Source organism: Sinocyclocheilus anshuiensis, unplaced genomic scaffold (assembly GCF_001515605.1).
Source record: "Sinocyclocheilus anshuiensis isolate Anshui unplaced genomic scaffold, SAMN03320099.WGS_v1.1 scaffold43, whole genome shotgun sequence".
Classification (NCBI taxonomy): Eukaryota; Metazoa; Chordata; class Actinopteri; order Cypriniformes; family Cyprinidae; genus Sinocyclocheilus; species Sinocyclocheilus anshuiensis.
Window position 1 is genome coordinate 1,683,595 of NW_015549580.1, and position 23,009 is coordinate 1,706,603.

The window sequence follows — 23,009 nt, forward strand, 5'->3', positions numbered from 1 at the left end:
ACAGAGTGTTCAACGCACCGCCGTTTCCGTTTAAAAAACGTTTTGCACCGTTTTTGTCAGGGCTGAACGAAAAGGCAGACAAACTTGTTTGACTATTTGCACTTTTATTTTATTTTCTGGTATCTCTCCCGCCCACTTTCACATACGCGGAAGTTGCCAGGAATAAGACGAAAACAGGTAGATTAATGAACTTTTTAAACGCAGGAGGACCGATGTTTTAAACAGCTCTGGGATTTTTAAACGTATTTTAAACCCTACCGAGAAAATATTATTTAGTGAAAGTACAAGCTAACGACATGGCAGACCACAGTGACAAGGAAATCACAGACAGGCCATCTCTTCTAGAGTCAGACTTGACGTGTCCTGTGTGCAAAGACATTTTTAGGGAACCTGTGTTGCTCTCGTGTAGCCACAGTTTCTGCCAGGAATGCCTGGAGGGCAGCTGGAAAAACCAGTCGAAACCGCAGTGCCCGCTGTGCAGAAAATGCTGCGACGGAGAGACACCGATTCCTAACCGCGCATTAAAAAACACCTGCGTAACCTATAAAAAGGAGAGGAACTGGAGAGGACAAGGTACTGGTGTAGATGAGGTCATTTGTGGCTTGCACCAGCGGCCCTTCCAGCTCTTCTGCATTAAAGACGAGGAACCCGTGTGCGTCGACTGCGTGACTCTTCATCCAGGACACGAGCTGGTGCCTATAGAGCAAGGAGTGCCTTTCTGCAAGGTGAGCAGAGCTCATTGCTTTTTCCACATTGTGGTATAAAAAACAACCCACTTCGTGTTACAGCTACTGAAATGAACACTGACCTTTTTATGGAAATACTTCTAACGTGCAATGCTTTATAGGATGAGCTTAACATGAAAATCAAAATACTGGAAAGTAAGCAGGACTCCTTCAAAAGGATGAAAAAAAGATATAAAGACACAATCTCCTTTATTGAGGTTAGCAGTCTCCAAAAACGTTTTGAAAGCCAAACACATCAATGCAGTGAAATCTTAATAATTTTGAACTAATGCTTGTTCTACTTCTCCGTATTGTTACAGAGCCAGACTAAGGATGCAGAGAATCAAATCAAACAGGAGTTTGAAAGACTCCATCAGGTCCTACGTGATGAGGAGACATCTAGAATAAATGCTTTGTATAGAGAAGAAAATGAGAAGAAGCAAATGGTGAATGAGAAGATTGATATCATCAGCCACGATATCATAGCTCTTGCTGAATTGATTCAGTCGGTAAAGAGGGAAATGGGAGCGGAGGATTTGACATTTCTTCAGGTACAATTTTTTTTTTTATAACTTTTGTATGTTAATAATTAAACATACTCTGTTTACCAGTTGTAAACAGGATACACTTATGCATCCATACTTTTTAACAGATCTGACTTAAGTGTTATTTTCAATATGTAGATTACAGGCAGAAACCTCTAGACTAATCGCTGGTGGGTCAATGACAAAAAAAGTGTCTATAATAAAAAAATAAAAAAAGAGAAAAAAATCTAGGTTTAAACACATGTACCAAGCTCTTAGAAGCGTATTTTAAGAAACCATTTTTAAGATAAGTTTAAATTCACTGACTCTAAAAATGTCAGGTCATTCTGTCTTGTCCAAATCCTTTCAAAATTAATGTCATGTCATTGTTTATGCCCCACGCCTTACCAAACAAACAAACAAAAAATATCAGAATATTCCAGTCATTGTATGTATGAATTGCATTTTTAATGGCCAATGCAGAAAAATATATGTTCAATCTAGATTTAAAAATGGCAAGTGTAGCAGAGGACTTGACATGAAATCTCGTCATTGACCCTTTACATGACAAAAAAAGTGTCTATAATAAAAAAAGAGAAAAAAATCTAGGTTTAAACACATGTACCAAGCTCTTAGAAGTGTATTTTAAGAAACCATTTTTAAGATAAGTTTAAATTCACTGACTCTAAAAATGTCAGGTCATTCTGTCTTGTCCAAATCCTTTCAAAATTAATGTCATGTCATTGTTTACGCCCCACGCCTTACCAAACAAACAAACAAAAAATATCAGAATATTCCAGTCATTGTATGTATGAATTGCATTTTTAATGGCCAATGCAGAAAAATATATGTTCAATCTAGATTTAAAAATGGCAAGTGTAGAAGAGGACTTGACATGAAATCTCGTCATTGACCCTTTACATTTATACTGGCAGGTTTTCTCACGCTTTAACATAACTGATAACGAAATCAGACATGTCCCACATTCAGCTCTTATGAATCAACTTTTCTTCTTCCACAGAATTTCCAGAGGCTAAAAAGACGGTATGTGCCTATTTATTTTATCAAGTGTTTCTTAGGTCTGCTTTGCTATGAATTGCTTGCTTAATACCACTATAGATAAGTCATATTTAAAATATATATTAAAGTCCACATGAAATAAAAATTCACCCCATCTAGATTCTAAATTCATATTATAGATCCTAAAGGGATAGTTCACCCAAAAATGAAAATTACTGAAAGTGATTAATGAAAATGTCCTGCTCATGCTTGTCCATATCATGGTAGTGAATAGCGACCAGCTTCAAACTTGATCACAGAATTATCCCTGATTACTTAAGTACTCTTGAAATTTACAGTACAATAGGGTTTAGTGAAAAACAAACCAAAATGTAATTTATAATTTATCAAAATCCTGACCTTGGCTGTTGGTCTGTTGTGCTCGACTGCAGATTCATGACATTTGCTCAGGGAAAGCACACAAGCGTGCCATTTTGAGAAATAGGTTTAATAATAACACAAAACACAATGCCTAGATAAACCCAAAGAAGTATCCATGTACATTTATTCACAAAGAAGTCACTTTCAAAGCAAGCAACTTTCTGTTGGTCAACATGGCAAATTTTCATGACCAACTTGAAACCGTTGCAAAATCTGAGTGGGGAAATCCTTTGCCCTCATGCAGAAATTCCAGTAGCGTAGATTCCTATTGAAACTGGATTTCACCCATGAAAAATTCGGCAAACAACAGTAAATGTGACCGCACCTTTAATGTGAACAGTTTATCCGTGCATGTGTTTTTTTTTTTTTTTTACCTCATAATGTTTTATTAAAATGGCATAACTGGACCTTACGGTGAAAATGACAGACTTCTCTATGAATGCAGAACTTCTCCAAAAGCTCATATTCATCCATTTGTACTTTTGAATGCAACACCCACGTCTGAAAATCCAAACAGCTGATACATCGAACCAAGTCCCCATCCTGCATATTTTTCTTTTTCAATAAATTGTTTCGGATGTATGTAGCAATAGGGGAGACTAGATCTGTCAATACTTCTGTTTTGTTGTGACTGTAATTTAGCTGTGTGTAAGAGGTTGAACGTAAGGTAAAGATGATCTCTTGATGTCTGTCACAGAACCCAGTGGACTGGTGAGGAGCCAAAGAAGATTCAAGGAGTTCTCATCAACATGGCCTTGCATGTAGGCGCTTTGGGTTACAAAGTCTGGGAAAAGATGCTGTCTCATGTCACATGTTGTGAGTGCACTTTTCATCTCGTCTAAAATGTGTGTAAGATTAACTTTGTGAGTCACTGTAACATTGTTTTGTCTGCAGTGCCTGTAATCCTGGATCCCAACACGGTCTCGCCCTGGCTCTCCATATCTCCTGATTTTTCCAGTGTGCAACAGAGTTTGGAAAGACAGACCTTCCCAGACAACCCTGAGAGGTTTGATCCCTGTGTTTTTGTCCTTGGCTCAGAGGGTTTCTCCTCAGGACGCCACCGTTGGGAGGTCCGTGTGGCTGACCACCCCAAATGGATCTTGGGTGTATGCAAGGAGTCAGTGGTTCGGAAGAGGAAGTTCACAGTAACAACAACAGCCGGAGTGTGGACCATCGGTCTGAGTAAAGGAGTCTACAGTGCACTGACCACTCCACGCACTGAGCTGAATCTAGAGAGAAGGCCTGAAACCATCAGGGTAAAGGTCAATATGGAGAAGGGAGAGGCGTCCTTCTGGGATACAGGCAACAACAAGCACCTATGTACATATAATGATAAGTTCACTGGAAAGCTGTTCCCCATCTTTGGCCCAGGGCTCCAGAGTACACCCATCACTATCTTGCCTGCTAAAGTGACCATACACAAACAATAAGTAAATATGCTTTGTTTCTTTAACATCTAAGCCTGGTGAGACTGAAGAGTCTAAAACCTTCACTAAAGTTGCTACTTAGTTTGAACAGAATTCAAGGAACATTTCGGATTCAGTAGAAGTTAATCCCAGTCAACAGCATTTCAAACAGGACGTCAACCATGACACTGTAATGCCATAAACCCTTAAACAAGTGTAATTTTAAACTGTGTTACAGATCAAAAAAGTTTTAAAAGAAGAATGAATGTAAGTGCTTTCATTTCAACTGCAGCACCATAACCGTGATCCTTAATTTTTGCTTCTTTTTTTTTTTAAGAAAACAAGGGACAAATTGAAATATTTTTTTCTGGTGATTAACGTCATGCTACAAATGCTGTTGTTTGTGAATAACTTGTACTGGACATGGAAAATTCCTTTAAATGAGAATGGAAAAGAAATGGAAACTCAAAGGAGGTGAACAGCATATTTTGATATATTATACTAAAACATATGTCACGATTCATGTTTTTTTTTTTTTTTTTTCATATTATGTTTGTGTGATTTGCTATGTCAGGGTGAAGGTATTTTTTTCCTTGTCCTCCACAATGTAAATGGCTTTATTGCTGCTAAAACACTATTAATTGTTCAGTAGAGAATGTCTTTTATATCAATCCACTTAAAATCTTATACTTAACCATACTATTGTTGAATGATAGGGGTCAACATAAGAGTTGAACCAGAACAACTCAGTTTCAGCCATTATCTTTTTTTTGTTTAAAGACAATTGGTTTCCATTTTGATTTGCCATTTAATTGTGCCAGGTATGTTTAATTACAATTATACAGTACAGCTTTTGATATTAGCGGGGGTGATAGTTAAAGAACCAACATTTAATTAAATAATAACAATAAAGATGATCTCACTTATCAGACTGAATGTGTTTTTTTTTTCCTGTCTCCAGCAGCATTTCAGTTTAATGTCTTCCAGTCAAAAAAGGAACACTACATTGGTTAATAATAGAAAAATCTCTGATTTCACCAGTCTCATTAAGATTAGCTAAGACTGATGTCCAACTTATTGTGAAAGTGCGTGTTTTGAATAAATTGTTGGAAGTGTTAAAAGTATGCCAGTATTGCGGTAAACACAACCTTTTCAACCACAAAACAGACTCATGTGGGATTTTCAAAACTAAAAGGTTATTTTGCATGTTGGCTTTAATTAACAGAGTTTATCATTAGACCCTAATGCATTTTGCAATAATCTGACAGCTGGACAGTTGCAAAAACAGCTGCTATGTTAAAACTCTGTCTAAAGAACTAGTCCGACCAACTAGCAGTTAGCCAAGGGATAATCAGTTTTACTTTTCTGATTCAAATGAATCCTGTTTACATTTTTAAGTAACTGATGTGCCGTCTTAAAGAAAAAATAGTATTGACTTGTAAGACCAGTCTAAATTTATGCAACCAGCCACTGGTCTTAAATGTCTTTTAGACTGTACATGTGTAAAAGTATGACAGTTATAGTGTTATCTATCTTGAGTTTCTCTATACTTTTATCTATACTTTCCTCTGCACTGAGAGAGATAACAGACAGAAGACTGCTCTGGTATTCATTTGCCCAAGATACACACATTTAATAGTAATATCAAATTGCACGTGTATATATAATGTTAAATGGAAGAAAGGCCCCAGCCTCCCCGTGACCTTACATAGGAGTAGAGGTTTAGAGAATGGATAAATTGATGGAAACGCTTGCACAGTCCCATATTTAGACTCAAGTGTCCCTCATATCAGTAAACATGTGGTAGGAATATATCTGTGTCTGTGGAGGTTGTAGCTCTTCACTTTGAAGTTAGCTACTAAAAAATAAAAAGGTTGTTAGCTGTGTTATTGGAGGAGATGTGGTGGTTCAAAATAGTGTTTTCAGTTTTGTTTAAGATACTGGGTCTGGTTTCATCTTCACAATTCATCTCTGTACTAACGTCATGGGAATTTGTGTTGATCCCCCACCCTTGTCACAGATAGTTTGTGAGAGCTTCTACATGAGAAGAAGGCCAATAAACACCTCACATTTACAGGTAAATCAATCATTCAAATCTTCCATTATTTTTATCTTCCATTAAGTTTTATCTACCATTATTTTTCCCTACAGAGTTGTTTAATATGTATTATACAAAGGAAATAATAAGTAGTTATTTGAAACTTGAAAGAAAAATGTAAAGTACAAATTCATTTTTATGATGCAGGTTTTCAGTGTTGGGGAGTAACTAGTTACATGTAACGGAATTACATAATTTAATTACAAAATAAATGTAACTGTAATCTGTTACAGTTACTAAGAAAAAATGTGTAATTAAATTACAGTTACTTATGAAAATGTTAAAGACTACAAAGGGGGTTACATCTGAATATTTTCACACACATACAGATTTGATTTATTTCTTTCCCAAATTGCATTGACTGCTCTAAAATATGAGACACCAATGTTTCAGGAGTTTAGGACACAGAATAGGACACAATGCTTATTCGATAACTGTTCTATCTTCTATTTGGGTTTATGTATATGCTTTATTTTTTAAGATTGACTGTTTTTTTCCTATAGGCATTGTTAGATGCCAGTGTTTCCTGTCATAGCTATACAAAGATTTGATTTTAAAAACAGTATAATAGCTATTAAACTTTAAATCTTATGATTTTAAATCTGTATTTAACCTCAGAATGATCTCAAAGTAAAAAGAGGTTTTAAAGTATGGTGGCTGTGCTTTAAAATTGAATTATTATAATTCAATATAATATATATGATTTTGAAAGTCTGACAGTAGTCAGTGTTGAGTACTACTGTAAGGTTAACTCTGCCTGCTTTAAATGTTTAAAAAATGATTAACAGTTTAGAAAAAATGTAATAATTTAAATTTAGTAAAGTAATCAGATGTAATCAGTTACATTACTTTAATAAAGTAACTGAAATAGTTACACTCCTTGTTACATTTTAGATTTTATCTGTAACCTGTTACATTTCCACAGTAACCTTCCCAACACTGCTGCTCAACATGGCTTTCCAGGAGAATCTGTGCTATATTTCAGCTGATGCTAGTATGATGATTGTAATGAAATCTAAAGATCAGTGATCTGAGATCACAGACCGCATCGATGTGATTTCACTCAGACGGAGTCTTATTCTGGGTGGTGTCTGGCATGAAGGCAGCAGATATTGCTGATGAAGGAAAGCAGGCACTTTTCTTACATGATGCTAACAAAGCACAACTGAACAGCAGTTCATCACAGAACCCTGCAAAATGAGCAGATCATCTTCTAACAGGGAGGAGAAATGCTTCCTATAGCTGTAGAGGTCAAAGGTCGTGTGTCCAGTCAAACTCTACAGTATTCATCTGTCATCTGTGGCATCTAGTCAGATCTGATGATGAAACACGGACAGGTTGTGTGACGCTCTGATCCTCAAAAACATGAACTAAATGACACAAGCGTCTGAAACGTCTGCTTGTTACTTCTGCATTGTGAATAATTTCTCCTCCTTTAATAACTGTATTTAAACGATGTCTTGAAATAGGATCACTGTATGCCGGTTTAGTCTTAAAATGACTGGTAATCATTCACCTTGTACTGGGGGAATCCGATAGACTCGATCCAGAGCGCCACATCCTCACCACTCCAGCGCAGGAACTCCATGTTGTGCTGAGCTGCTATGGAAACCAGTCAACAAGCCAACAGACACCATGAGTTCAAATCTGTAACTTATTACATTTCCAAAGTAACCTTCCCAACACTGCAGATTTTATGATTGCTGATTGTTATCTAAAGCTGCAGTCCGTAACTTTTGGCGCTCTAGCGGTTAATCAACAGAACTGCGTGCATATTGCGGAAGAACATTGTAGCCGGAGCTACTTCTCTCTGTTTATGTCTATGGCGAATCACGCAGGTACTGGGCTACTCCGCAGCGGTACCTACCCGAACCAGTCTAAATAGTCCGAATATAAACACTTATTATAGGTGTACCGTAGTGATTCAGGACAAGTTTGGAAAATGGATTCATGGTGTACTCGCTTATTGTATAAATATTTTAAATGTTGAACACAAAAACGTTACGGACTGCAGCTTTAACAATGTGAGTGACAGAATATTCCAAATTCGTCAGGATATTTGAATTCTAAAAAAAAGTTGAAATAAATTGTTAACATATTGTTATTGCAAATATTATTTCTCAAACTACAACATTATCTATATAAACCACGTATTATTTAAAAGGTAATTTCAAGCCTGCAGTGCATATCATGTTAACAGTATCACAGTGCCCATATTTTGTCATAAGATGTTGCGTGAGGGAAGAGTTGCATGAAGATTTTCGGTTCCCCACCCATTCTTATCAGTTTATCTCAGTCAGAAGAGAGCGGGTAACATCATATTAAAAACTGTAAATGATCCATTTTTACTGAAGTGATTCCTCTTTGCCTGCGCTTTCTCCAGTCATGATGGACAAATAAATTCATGTGTATCATGTGATGACTGCCCCCCTCACTCATTGCTGTAAACAGGCATGTGTATTTGTATGTGAGCTGGGGGGAAGGGGTCATATCTTTTTAAAACACTCATACTATCACAAAACGGGACAGTGCAGGAGGGCAGGGCCTCTTATGATGCCGCACACAGACATGTGCTGCTACAGTATAGAACCGCAGTAACATGAATGTGAACTAAACTGCAGTTCTGAAGAGAATTGAACTTTTGCAGCTCGTTCCCTGATATATAAAGTGGGGGAAAGCATGAGACTGACTGAATTCCACCACCAGAGGAATAAATAGAAGAGAAGAGAAAGGTTTGAGAGACATGTTGCAGTGCCGAGTGAATTTCCTGGAGGACACCTACTTTGCGTGGGAGCTGGAGGTACAAAGACCTTCTCTCTGTATAATGATATTATAATAATATATCTTATAATATCCTAAAATAATGTCTTAATAATGACTAAAGTTTATTTTTCTTACTCAACTAGCAAATATTTTCTAAGTAGAAATCTATCAATTAATGAGATTAATGCTTAAAACCAAAAACAAAACTATAAGTAAATAAATAAATGAATAATAAGGTATATTGACTGGAAACCAGTCTTATCTTACTCAGATAAGTACATTTATTTTGTTTTAAGAATGTTTAGATATTTTTACTGTAAAAGATTAAAAGACATTAAAAATACAGATATTAACAATAAAATTCTCTTTTTTTTCTTCCACAGAGAAATGCTCTGGGACAGGATCTCTTTAATAAAGTTTGTGAACACCTTGACCTGTTGGAGAGGGATTATTATGGTCTGGTCATGTGGGATTCTCCTAGTACCCGGGTATTTTTTTATTTTTATTTTTTTATCAAGCTTACATATAGAGATTCTATTCTATTAAATATTTGATCAATTAAAACTACTTTTTTTTGTTTTTTTTAAGTATTATTATTCTGTGTTTATTTCAGGTATGGCTGGACTGTGCCAAAGAGATCCGAAAACAGATAAAAAGTATGTTTGTTTGTTTGTTTGTTTTAGTGGATGGTAAAGATTCTTGCATTTTCATCTCTGCATCTGTTCCCTGTATGTTGGTTTCAGGTCCAGTAACTGAATTCTTTGTCAACATCAAGTTTTACCCACCTGATCCCTCCATTCTAGCTGAAGACATCACAAGGTATAATAGGACACACAAACTATCCAGATATTCAAAACTGAACTGAAATCTGACTTATTTACATTATTTTCTAATGTTTCCTCACTCTGTTGCATTTCCCACTTCAGATTTGTCCTTGTTCTGTTTCTGTATTATTTGTTTTTGCTTGGATTAGCATTTTTTTTAAGTGTTTGTGAAGCAACCTTGAAATCCTGAAAGGCTCTATATGTAAATTTAGATTCAAAGTATCAATATTATTTTATTATTGTTATTATTAAACATACAAATACACCAAACTCCTTGAGACTGTTTGAATATAAATTGTGTATATACAGAGTAGTTACGTTGATATGTTTGTGCATGTTTTTCTTTCTGTGTTGACTGAACACTCACTATTCTGTGTAATTCTCTCAGATATCTCCTGTGTCTTCAGCTGAGGAAAGATATTCTGATTGGCCGACTGCCCTGTCCACCAGATATCCTGGCTCTGCTGGGTTCATACACAGTTCAGTCAACAATTGGCGATTATGACCCAAATCTCCACAAGAACAACTATGTCAGTGAAATTGTTCTTGCACCCAATCAGAGTGAAGAGTTGGAGGAGAGAATAATGGAGCTGCATTCCACATACAGGTATCCTGTGCCAACAATCAAACTCACACATATGTCCTCTAACACATACAAAACAACAGACATTTGTATAATTTCTTTTATTGCACAGATTCATGAATCCTGCTCAAGCAGATAAGCTTTTCCTTGAGAACGCCATGGGGCTCCCCATGTATGGAGTAGACCTGCATCCTGCCAAAGTAACTTTATTTAGTAAACTCAAATTTGGAATATATTTGGAATGTCTTCATAGTATTTCATCACAAAAATGAAAATTCTGTCATAATTTATTTACCTCTATGTCTTTTCAAGCCTGTATGACTTCTTTCGTCTCTGGAACACAAAAGACGATAATTTGAAGACTATTTTTGTTCATACAATTAAAGTCAGTAGGGTCCAAAACAACATTGGACATTTACTCACCTTCTTTTTCCAAACATGTACAACTTTCTGTCTTCTTTTTGTTCCAAAGATGAAAGAAAGTGGGCTTGAAACAACATAAAGTTAAATAAATGATGACAGAATTTTCATTTTTGGATGAACTATTCCTTTAACATGACATGAACAGTGCACATCTTTAGTATAATGTTTGATATGTTCATAGGATGTCAATGATGCAGATGTGATGCTCGGCGTTTGCTCTGAAGGACTGATGGTATATGAGGATGAGATTAAAACAAATATATTCCTCTGGCCCAGAGTTCTTAAAATCTCCCACAAACGCAGCACCTTTCTTCTGAAGATGCGCCCTTCTGAGGTTGCACACTCATTTTCCATAACCATTCTCCATAACCCATTTCTTTATTTTCTCCATATGTTAATGTTGGATTATGCATGGTGTAGTGACAAACTCAGGAGTTATGTTGTGTTTATGTGGGTTACATTTTTCCATGTGACCTGATTTAGCAGGATGAGTTTGAGGGTGCCTTCAGCTTCAGTTTGGCCAACTACCGAGCCTGCAAACAACTGTGGAAATGCTGTGTGGAACATCATAGTTTCTTCAGGTAAGTCCATGTATGTATGTGTATTACACAACCAAGGCTTAACAAGGTGCAGCAGTGTTTTGTATCCATATGAACATTAGAAACACAAGGGGGCGCGCCAGTCAAATATATGCAAATACAGTATTCTATAGTAAAAACATGCTCATTGAACATCTATGGGAAGTTTCAAGTCATAAGACCATACCTCTGTATGTGTTTCTCAGAAACAGACTTCAAGACAAAAAAACAAAACGGCTCCTGACCTTGGGTTCAAGGTTCCGTTACCATGGACGCACTCAGTCTGAGTGTCTGGAAGCCAGCGGCAACATCACTCGGGCCCCTCCACGATTCACACGCTTTATCGTCAAGAGAAAAGGCAACTATTGATTGATTGATCGATTGATTCATGCTTTAGTTTGGTTAGATATTTAATTTAGTAGGTTTATTTCTTTTTATTTAGTTTTTTAGATTTGTTTTTAGATAATTAGCTTTTTATTGATGTATTTTTTGTGGATACGTGTGATTGACTAATTAAATGTTTGCTTGCAAACATGCAAGTAGTTGTTTTAGTTGGACAAAGGTAAATATGATATATCTCTTTTCAGGAAATGAAGAAATTCTGGATGTTTTAAAACAACCAATTCGAACAGAGTTGGATGACTGGTTCCTGGTCTATGGTCCAGATAAATGGCGCATTTCTACATCAGGTAAGGCATATTAAAATAATTAAAATAATAATCTAAATGAACAACAAATACATTTGATCTCATGCCAAACACATATTAATTTAATTTATTTTAATTAATAATTTATGTGTTTTAAACATATACATAGTCATTTGCATTATACATTGTTTTGGTCTAGTCTTTTCCCTTCTCTTTCTTTTTGAAAATATTGAAAAATATTTTCTGATGAACTGAAAACATCCTGTACAGATGATGTGATGCTAGAAAGTGAGAAGCTGCAGGAGTGGAAGCATCATGCGGATGATTGGTGTGTCCTCCTTGATGGCAGCCCATGTAAGTCTTTTTAACACTCCCAAAAGACCACTGTGGACATTATAGAAGGGCTTCATTCGGTGCCGTTGGTGCCACACATCCATGGCCAACTAAACATGCACAGACTCTGATAGATAGATAGATGGATGGATGGATGGATGGATGGATGGATGGATGGAATAGATAGATAGATAGATAGATAGATAGATAGATAGATAGATAGATAGAACATATGTGATAACTGTCAATTCTAATTTTTTTTTTCTGGAGCTTGAACCTAACTTAGGCTTTCTCACTTTCACCACATACCAAAAAGTCAAGCCAACACTGGTAATAATCCAAATTTGTTGACATAAGGATAAAAGGGCAAGCTGGGCTGACATTTTCCAAAACATTCATGAAGAAATGTCCAAGTCCCACTGGACTGATGTGCATAAATAAATAGGTAACACTTTACTTGAAGGGGTGTGCATAAGACTGACATGACACCTTCATAATCATGACATGACACATGTAATGAATATGAAGGAGGTTTTATGCATGTTTATGACAACTGTCATTAAGTGTCATTCGCTCAGTTATGTCATTTTTAATGCAAATATGATATTATTTGACCTAACACTCACCTAACCCTACTCCTACCCTTACCCCTAACCACAGCCCATAACAAAGACATCTCAAACAATGTCATCTTTGTATTAAAAATTACATAACTGAGTGAATGACACTTAATGACAGTTGTCATAAACATGCATAAAAACCTTCATATTCATGACATGTGTCATGTCATGATTATGTAGGTGTCATGTCAGTCTTATGCACACCCCTTCAAGTAAAGTGTAACCAATAAATATTTTAGTTTCCATTTAAACTTGACATCGCCTGAAGGAAAAAGCTGTGATTGATGGTAATTTTGCTTTATTTTGTTGCAGTTTTACTATCAGGCATCCAGCAGCCCCTTCAGACTGAAGAACAGAGAGGAGATGTGGAAGTTGTGAAGGGGCCAGAGGAGAGGCTCACAAATGAGCATGTGATAACACAAACATATAAAGTTCAGGTCATCCAGGAGGGGTCTGACATTATTGAGAAAGAACTTCCTGATTTTGAATTAAAACCGGAAATCATGAAACCTCTAAAGGAGACACTCAAAGAAGAAGTACTAGAAGTCAATAGAGAAAGAATACAAAGGTTAGTAATCACTAAACAGTGGACACAGGAGGTCAACTCTTTGGTGGAATCACAAGAAGATATAGACAAAAAGATAGAGAGGGTGGAGATGTTAGAACGACGTGTAATGATCACAGAAAAGAAGACACTGGGATCTGAGGACACTTTCGAGAGAATGAAAATCATGGAACAGAGACTAGAAGAGGTGGACGCTATCGAGCGAAAGCTAGTTGAGGTGGAAGAGCTGAGGTTTGGATTACAGGATGTGGAAAGTTTGGAACAAAGGTTGCAGCAAGTTGAGAAGGAGGAGCTTCAACGAGCAGAGACAGATGATTGGTACATTTTACTTGATCACATGTCATTGATGCCTTCAGCTACCCCCACAGGTATGTCATGTGAACAGCTGTGCATCTGTCACCAGAAATTGTGTTCACAGCTTTTCATCAAATGCTTGAAATGCTTTAAATTTCAAAGTTAATCGAAATGCCTCAGGTGAAATCTGAGAATGTCATATATCACATTTTATCAGGAGGAGTTCAAGAAGATTTGCAACAGATAGTATATAACCCCAAACCAATGAACAAATATGACGATTGGTACATTCTATTTGATGTGCTTCCACAAACCATGGAAATATCGTACCCCCTTCCAGGTATACTTTTACGTTTAATTAACCAGCTCTCTGAAATACTGCATTCTGATTGGTCCATTGCACCATCTAGCTGTCAGATATCATATATCATATTTACCATCGTCCAACTAAAACAGGGCTATTCAATTAGTTTAATTTGAGGGCTAGATTATCAAATTGAAAATTTGAAGGGGGCCAAGGGGGTGGGGGGGTCATCCAGATTTCTTTCTGGGGGGCCTATAAAATTAGAAATTAAATTTAAATGCATATTCAGCAGTAAAATGAACTAATATTACCAACACCAACATCAATAAAAGGTTAACATCAGTGCTGTCTGTCAATCGATTAAAAAATTTAATTAATCACACATTTTTCTGTTATTAATCGATTAATTGTATATTAATATATTGTCAAAATTTCACATTGAACCTCCAAATTAAAGTAAAAACAACATAATAATGGCATATTTTACTTAGCCTATGTGTTTAATGGCATCTCTTTACTAAGTAGCCTATTATTAAAAAAAGGCCATATTTTTGATATACCAATACTTCTGTCAGGACCACTATCGTCAAAGATGATTGACAATTAGCATACAGTTTGGATTGGCGGTATGGTTCTGTTCTGGGCAAGAACTCCCTGCGCCTCCATGCAGCCTAGCATGGATGAGAGCAGGGAGAGCAGCGATAACCCCCCCCCCAGGGTAAACAGAACAGAACCAACATAAATGTATTGCAGATATTGTTAAAGTTCAATAATTTTATGTACACATTTTAGAATTAGTCTGATTCAAAGGAGAATCAGAAGGCTGAATCCCGACTGACAGAGGAGGAGTTGGGGATGGAGGAGGGTAATTAGCTATTGAGCAATGCGAAAACTGCTGATAATACTGAGGGACCTTATATATGAATGCTTAGATAAGTGTCGTATTCCCATAGGTAGATGGGGATCAGCTGAAGGTCAGCTGATGCGAGCTTGACTAACGTGACCTGCCAGAACTAACGCTATGCTTGATTGCTACTGATGTCTCTATTAAATGCATTTTCACCTCAAATTTAGCCATTAATTATAGCCATTCAACATTACAGTATAATTAAAAGCCATTATTTTTAACATTTAATAGGCTCTGAAATATATAACAACTTTTATTTTAAGTGACCTTATAAAAGTCTTCACATAAAATATAAATTGTTTATGCATAAACTATATAGATTAATCTTTATTCAATCTACAAAAGTTAATCAGCGACTAGAGCAGTCCAGTTCTCTTTTTCTTTTGTTCTGTGATTTACGTCAATGACAGACTTCGTCAGATTTCACTTTAAAAGCAGCGCTGTCACTTTAAAACCTGACTCAGTTATCCATTAGTAGTGGCAATTGCTGAATTTGGAACCACATAGGCCTACATAGTAGGCTACTCTTAAGGGTATAATTAAAAGCCATTATTTTTAACATTTAATAGGCTCTGAAAAATATAACAACTTTTATTTTAAGTGACCTTATAACAGTCTTCACATAAAATATAAATTGTTTATGCATAAACTATATAGATTAATCTTTATTCAATCTACTAAAGTTAATCAGCGACTAGAGCAGTCCAGTTCTCTTTTTCTTTTGTTCTGTGATTTACGTCAATGACAGACTTCGTCAGATTTCACTTTAAAAGCAGCGCTGTCACTTTAAAACCTGACTCAGTTATCCATTAGTAGTGGCAATTGCTGAATTTGGAACCACATAGGCCTACATAGTAGGCTACTCTTAAGGCTGGTTCGCACAAAGAAAGATAACTGTAACAATAAAGTTTTAATAATCGTTATACTCTGAGAATAGTGAAGTTCACACCACAACTAGAATGATAATAACAGAGGAATCGTTGAAATCATTTTCAAAACCGTTACATTGTTATAGTTTTTTCTTAGTGAAAGCTATAAGAAAATAACTGATTATTTTAATAATGAAAATGCTAATAAAAAACTAATTTACAAAAATAAACAAATAATTAATTTTAAAAATAGTTGAAATTAATATTTCATGTTCTCATATTTATTTGGAGAGTGACTGTCTACAGTATTACTTACAGTATTAAGTTGCACCTGTTTACCTGTGAGTAGCTAAGCAAGTGTGTTTTTCCTGACTGCCCTTTATTTTAACACCAGAAACATACATAAATAGGATTTTAAAATGCTTCTCAACAAATGTCAACCACTAAAATGGGTTTCTGTTACCAGATGTGAGCAGATTCGTTCCTGAAGAAGATCAGGCTGAAGAAGAGAAGAGAGAGGTAGAGAGAAAAATACAGCAAGAGCTGGTGCCACCAGAGACAAAAACACAGACTAGGGAGGAGGTAATTCAGAGCAGAGTGAAAACAGAGGAGGTCCAGAAAGAACAACGTGAGCAGGTGACAGAGGATTATAGGAGACCACAGCCAGCTGTTCTTGAGCAGAGAGCAGCAGAGCCTCAAACAGACAAAGAGGATGACTGGTTTGTCGCTTTGGATGGTTCTCCTAAAAGATCAGGTACACATGCACACACACAACCATAATCATGCACTCGTGTAAAACACACAAATCAGTATATGATGGATTGTGTTTGTTTCAGTGCCCTCTGTTGAGATGTACGAGGAGACCCGAGAGGAGGTGATCCAGGCAAGAGTGAGAATAGAGCAAATAAAACAACAGGAGCAGGTGGATTATGGGAGACCACAGACAGTTATTCTGGAGCAGAAGTCAACACAACCTCAAAGAGATGTGGAGGATGACTGGTTCATCATTTTTGATGTTTCTCCTAAAGGATCAGGTACAAACACTATTGTAACTGAACTGGCCATGCTTCACAGGAAGCTGAATTTAAGTGGCAGAAAGAGAAATTGACTGAACTGAAAGAAACAGCCATATTTATTAGACTAACATACTATATATAATTATGCCTATTTTCCCTGATACGAAGACTTATTTCTCAATGAGTCAAATATAATGTCAAAACAATGAACATAGCAATCTAAAGATGTTGTTTTTGACATTCAGTATCACTAAATGTCCACCATGTTGTTTATAGATAACCTTATACAAATATTTACATTAAAATATGTTGTGCTATATATATTTGTTTTTTAAAATAAGTCTCTTATGCTCAACAAGCTGCATTTATTTAAGTATACAGTAAAAATAGTAATATTTTAAAAGTTTATTACAATTTAAAATAACTGATTTCTATTTTAATATATTTTGAAATGTAAATTATTCCTGTGATGTCAAAGCTGAATTTTCAGCAGCCATTACTCCAGTTTTAAGTGAATTCTGATTATCCTTCAGAATCCAGAATCCATCAAAATGAAATTTTATGAATGTTTGAATTAAAATTAATTAAAACTCTGGAACTCTTTGTTTCTGGAAAAACCTGAAAATGTAAGTATATTATTAAATAATTATAGCCGTTATATTAATTTCTTTGAATTTCATTCAATTACAGTTTCGCTTTCATTCAAATTTTGCATCCAAATTCAATTCAAATTCAGCAATTGAATGGGGAAAAATGTGTTTATAATTCGATTCCATGCAACACAGTCACAGTTATTCACATCATACACAATCACACAAATCAAACCATACATCATGCATTTTGTTTGTTTCAGTGCCCTTGACTCTTTCAAATCTACGAAGTCCAACTGCAAACCTGTATGAGGAGATCAGAGAGGAGGTGATTCAGAGCAGAGTGAGAACAGAGGTGGTGCAGAAAATGAAACAGGAGCAGGTGACATTAGAATATAGGAGAGCACAGCCAGTTATTCTTGAGCTGAGGACAACACAAACTCAAAGAGAAGTGGAGGATGACTGGTTCATCATTTCTGATGTTTCTCCTAAAGAATCAGGTACAAACACTTCAAGAACAATCAAGAACATACACGCATAAACACACATATCTTAACATGCCTAATGGTATGTGTTTGTTGCAGAGCCCTTAGTGTATTCACAGCTGCGAGGTCCAAATGTTGAGCTGTATGAGGAGACCAGGGAGGAGGTGATTCAGAGCAGAGTGAGAAAAGAGGAGCAAGTGATTGAGGTGATGACCGTGAGCACTAAAGAACAAATAATAGTATCGGAGAAGAGGACGAGCATCATACAAACCCCCCAGTTTCCAGTCGTGCCCAGAGACATCGATGACGACTGGTTTCAGCTTTATGACAAAGTGCCGTATGAGCAGAAGAGTTTCCCTTCAGGTGAAGTACTTCTTGCTGCATGCATAATCACACTCAAATTCTGCCAGAACTTCCTGCACATCTGTGTGATGGATTCATTATTAGAAGTCGTGTCATCAGTTATTTACCCCCATGTCACTGTATGATATTTGTATGATTATATATTTTTGTAAACGACGTTATTAAGCAGAATGTCCAAGCTGCACTTTTCTGTAACAAACATAAAAAGTAACTGTGACATTTGAGATCCAAAACACTGTTGTAGGGGAAGTTCATGTTAAGAAAAATAATCTTTAGGTAACATGATGGGAATGAGCAGATGTTGTGAGTGTAAGTTAAATGATATGTGACAAAGTAGAAAGTTAATGGATTTTTGCTCTAATGACTGACACAACTCAGGATCATTGATGTGGTGATTTTTTTATTGATAATGTGTAATTCCTGTCACTCCAGAGATTCGTGTTGTGTCTGTGGCTCCTTTGGAGGCTGAAGAAAAGAGAGCTGTGGAGAGAAGGAGAAAAGAGGAGGAGCAGATAAAACAACAGGAGCAGGTGACAGTGGTTTATACAAGGCCAGAACCTGTTATTCTGGAGCAGAAAGCAGCAGAGCCTCAAAGAGACGTGGAGGATGACTGGTTCATCATTTTTGATGTTTCTCCTAAAGAATCTGGTACATACACTCACACACAACCACAAATGCACATATGTAACAAACACACAAATCAAAATATTCATCATACATTGTGTTTGTTTCAGTGCTTTCATCCCCACAACTGCAAGGTCCAACTGTTGAGCTTTATGAGGAGACCAGGGACGAGGTGATTCAGAGCAGAGTGAGAAAAGAGGAGCAAGTGATTGAGGTGATGACCGTGAGCGCTAAAGAACAAATAATAGTACCAGAGAGGAAGAGGACGAGCATCATACAAACCCCAGTTTCCAGTCGTGCCCAGAGACATCGATGACGACTGGTTTCAGCTTTTTGACAAAGTGCCGTATGAGCAGAAGAGTTTCCTATCAGGTACAAGTAACACACATAACGGACTCTATCACATACATATAGCAACAATAATACAATAACAAAAAAATAATAATAATAAAAAAAATTGTAAAATGGCTAGAAGAAAACTGACTTAAAAAAAGACTTATCAATACATTTGCAACATTAAACATTGACATTATTTGATGATTTCATTACATAAAACATTATTATAATAAAAAAAAATGTTTACCCAATACTACTATCAAGATTAATTAGTGCATGCTTCTCATAAAAGCAAGTTTTACATTTTTTTATGAATTTATGGCACAAATAATTTCACAAGCTTCTCGTGATGGAAAACAGCAAACCCCACTGTTTCCTGTGCTTCTTTCAGATGTCAGAAGCAGAGATTTTGAGATTATTCCTGTCGGGGTTCAGGAGGTTGATGATGACTGGTTTGATCTTTTGTACACAGCACCTCCTGAGATGAGGAGCGTCCCTTCAGGTCATTAGAATGTTTAGAACTGCATGTTTTATTCTCTATTCTATCCTGGTATTGCTTCAGGTGAGAGACATATTCTAATTAGTAAAACCCTTATATGTTTTATCTATAGTTTCATTGACTACTGAAGAGCGCAGGATGAAAGAACAGGAAGACAGAAGAATGAGACTGCAGCAGATGAGAGTGAGAGAGGAGGAGGAGAAGAGACTAAGAGAACAGGAGAAGCGAAAACAAGAGCTGGAAGCCAGAAGAGTGCAACCAGCTATTACTGTGAAAACAGAAATACAGCCTCAAATTGAAAAAGATGACGACTGGTTCATTCTTTTTGATGTTTCACCAAAAGAAATAAGTACATACACGTTTTATATATTTTTAAATATGCACTACTGTTCAAAAGTTTGGGGTCAGTAAGATTGTTTTAATGCCCACTAAGGTCAAATGTACAGTAAAAACAGTAATAATGTGGAATACTACAATTACTTTTTTTTTACTATTTTAATATAATTTAAAAATGTCATTTGAATTTTCAGCATCATTACTCCAGTCTTGAGTGTCACATGATCCTTTAGAAATCATTCCAATATGCTATTTTGATGCTCAAAAAACATTTCTTATTTTTATCAATGTTGAAAACAGTAACAACATCTAAGTGGGATAGATTATATTATCGCAAAATTGGCAGTCTTTGTCTATAAATTCTTATTCTCAACTCTATTTAATAAAGTTGTTGCAGATGTCCTTAACGTGGACAGGAGGGCTGAGGAAGAGAAGAGGAGAAGGGAAGAAGAGAGGAGGAAGCAAATACAAATAGAGGAAAGAACAAAAAAAACAGTGATACCAGAGAAAAAAACAGTACAACTGCGGACAGAAGTGGAGGATGACTGGTTTATCCTTATGGGCGATTCCCCTAAAGATTATGGTATGATTCACAATAGACATCAGAAATTAATACTCTCTAATGTCAGTCCATCTGTTAACATGTCTTCCTGAACTTTTCTTTCTCTGTCTCTAGTTCCAATTCTTCGACCCACACCTGTTATTTCCCCAGTGGCTCCGCCCAAACCCCGCCCACAGATCCCAACTGACAAACCACTGACTTCCACTCCGACTGCACAACCTGTGTCCATTACAAAAACCTATCAGGAGAAGACAAAAGACATATGGAACATCACACTGGAGTCTGAGGTTACAAACACACACATACTACAAACGGCACATACACAAGAGCAACATGTCAAAGTTTCAATCCTGTAAAATCATCTTTCTCTCTCTTAGCAGTCTGAGATCGAGCCGGTGCTTATGAGGAAGGTGAAACACTCATTCGTTTCTGTCATTTTTTTTCATGTTCCTTCTTATCCAGAGCATATTAATCTACAGTCTTGTTTTTTTCTAGATAAGGAGAAGTGAAGGAGAGAGCGTCTATATTTGTCACAGCATTCTGATGCTGGAGGTGTGTGAAATTTATATTGGTTTTTCTGCTGAAAATTTAAGAAGGCTTGTCTAGTCTAATCAATCCTGTTCATATATGCTCTTATTAGGATTTTGATGTGTCCCATGAGATGATTTTGAAGCACTACGCCAGCATTACTGAACTTAAGCGTGACTTTATGGAGGTCAAGCAAGATTTCGGACCCACTGAATGGGACAGACGTCTCTCGTCATACTCACCTACAGCCAAAGCTCAGTTCCTGCATGCCAATGAAGAGATACTCATGAGAATGGGCTTAGTAAGTTACATACATTAACAAGCTATCTACAGCAGTGGTTCTCAACCAGGGGCCCCTACAAACTTCCAGGAGGGCCCCATAAGTCATATTAACATAATCCTACATAAAATACTAAAAACATTCAAATTAAAATGATATGATATTTATTTTAAATCATTAAAATGATATGATATGAGTTTATTTAATTTGATTACAACAGAAGCACCAGCCAGCAGTGCATATCAGCTTAGATTACAGGGTATTTTGAATATTGTCTTGGACAAAGGGGGGCCTTAGAGTCAAAAAGGTTGAGAATCACTAATGTACAGTATCTAGATGTGAGAGAAACATAGGGATGGGTCCAATTTCAAACAACTTTATCATTCCACCTTTTAGATTAACACACTCCTGTCTCTAAAGTCTTTCCAAGGAATGAGTTTAAACTGAAGAGAAAAGTCAGTGAACCCATGTTGACTGTAAAATCTTCTTTTGCAGATTGAAGACAATGGAAAAACAGTCTTGTTTCGCCCACGAGAGCTAATATATGTCTGAATTTAAACAGCTTGAACTTTGCATATAATCACTGCTGAAACATTCAAGTATGTGAATGTGTTGAAAAACCAAATGCTTTGCATGTTTTATAGAATATAATCCTCTTTTGCAGTTTTCTTCAGTTTGATCAATCTAATTTAACATTGTTGATAATCGTTGTTTCCTTGTACAACAGTATATCAAAAGCATAATTTAATTTGTGTACACTGAAAAAAACAAAATCTCAGGCTTACATTTTGGTTTATTTTTGTTCTGCTTATACCTATTCAATTATATTCAAAAGGAATAAAAGCTGTCATATGCACTGCCAAATCTGAGGTGTTTATTCTTAGGTGTTTACTTCAAAATCTCTGAAAATAATTTTTATTTTAAACAATTATACTTAAGTTAATTTATCTTGTTTTAAGATTTTTTGTTTTATATATATATATATATATATTTAGCTGTAAAATAAGACAAAATTACTAATAAGGAAAAACTTTATACTGTAGTTACAACTTCCACCAGCTCACTAGACCATACTAACGTCTCAGGTTACTGGACCCTGAGTAGGGAACGAGACACTGCGTCCTCTAGGGGTCGCTATGGGGAACGCCTCGTCGTGACCCGTGTAAATACACACTGCAAGTCGAGCACCCGGTTCTGAACACAGCAGAGGGGGCCTCATCGAGGACTTATCCTAGAAAAAAGGGGGGAAGAACACACAGGTCCCGGGAAACACTGCAAAGAAACTAGCAGAAGGTAACACACAACCACCAATCTCATTAGATACACATATATATTCATATATACATATATTAGACATGGATCGTACTCACCCACCATGGTTCCCGCGTCGGAGCTCTAGAGGATGCAGTTCGAAGTTCCCATGAAAGGGAACCAGACCATCCTTCACCCCTTTAGTGTATAGTGAACTATTAAAGCAACTTTTAATC

The 23,009-nt window shown here is 36.4% G+C and overlaps 1 protein-coding gene and 1 pseudogene across 1 annotated transcript; both read left to right on the forward strand.

Annotated features, from left to right (window-relative positions):
* Window positions 1–5,024, forward strand: LOC107657711 (zinc-binding protein A33-like). Its single transcript, XM_016445930.1, has 6 exons — window positions 1–725; window positions 848–943; window positions 1,046–1,276; window positions 2,271–2,293; window positions 3,387–3,505; window positions 3,584–5,024. Exons 1-6 carry the CDS (start codon window positions 297–299, stop codon window positions 4,117–4,119), a joined length of 1,434 nt encoding a protein of 477 aa, XP_016301416.1. The 5' UTR covers window positions 1–296; the 3' UTR covers window positions 4,120–5,024.
* Window positions 5,025–8,744: 3,720 nt separating this feature from the next.
* On the forward strand, window positions 8,745–22,294 carry LOC107657712 (trichohyalin-like; annotated as a pseudogene).
* Window positions 22,295–23,009: the final 715 nt, after the last annotated feature.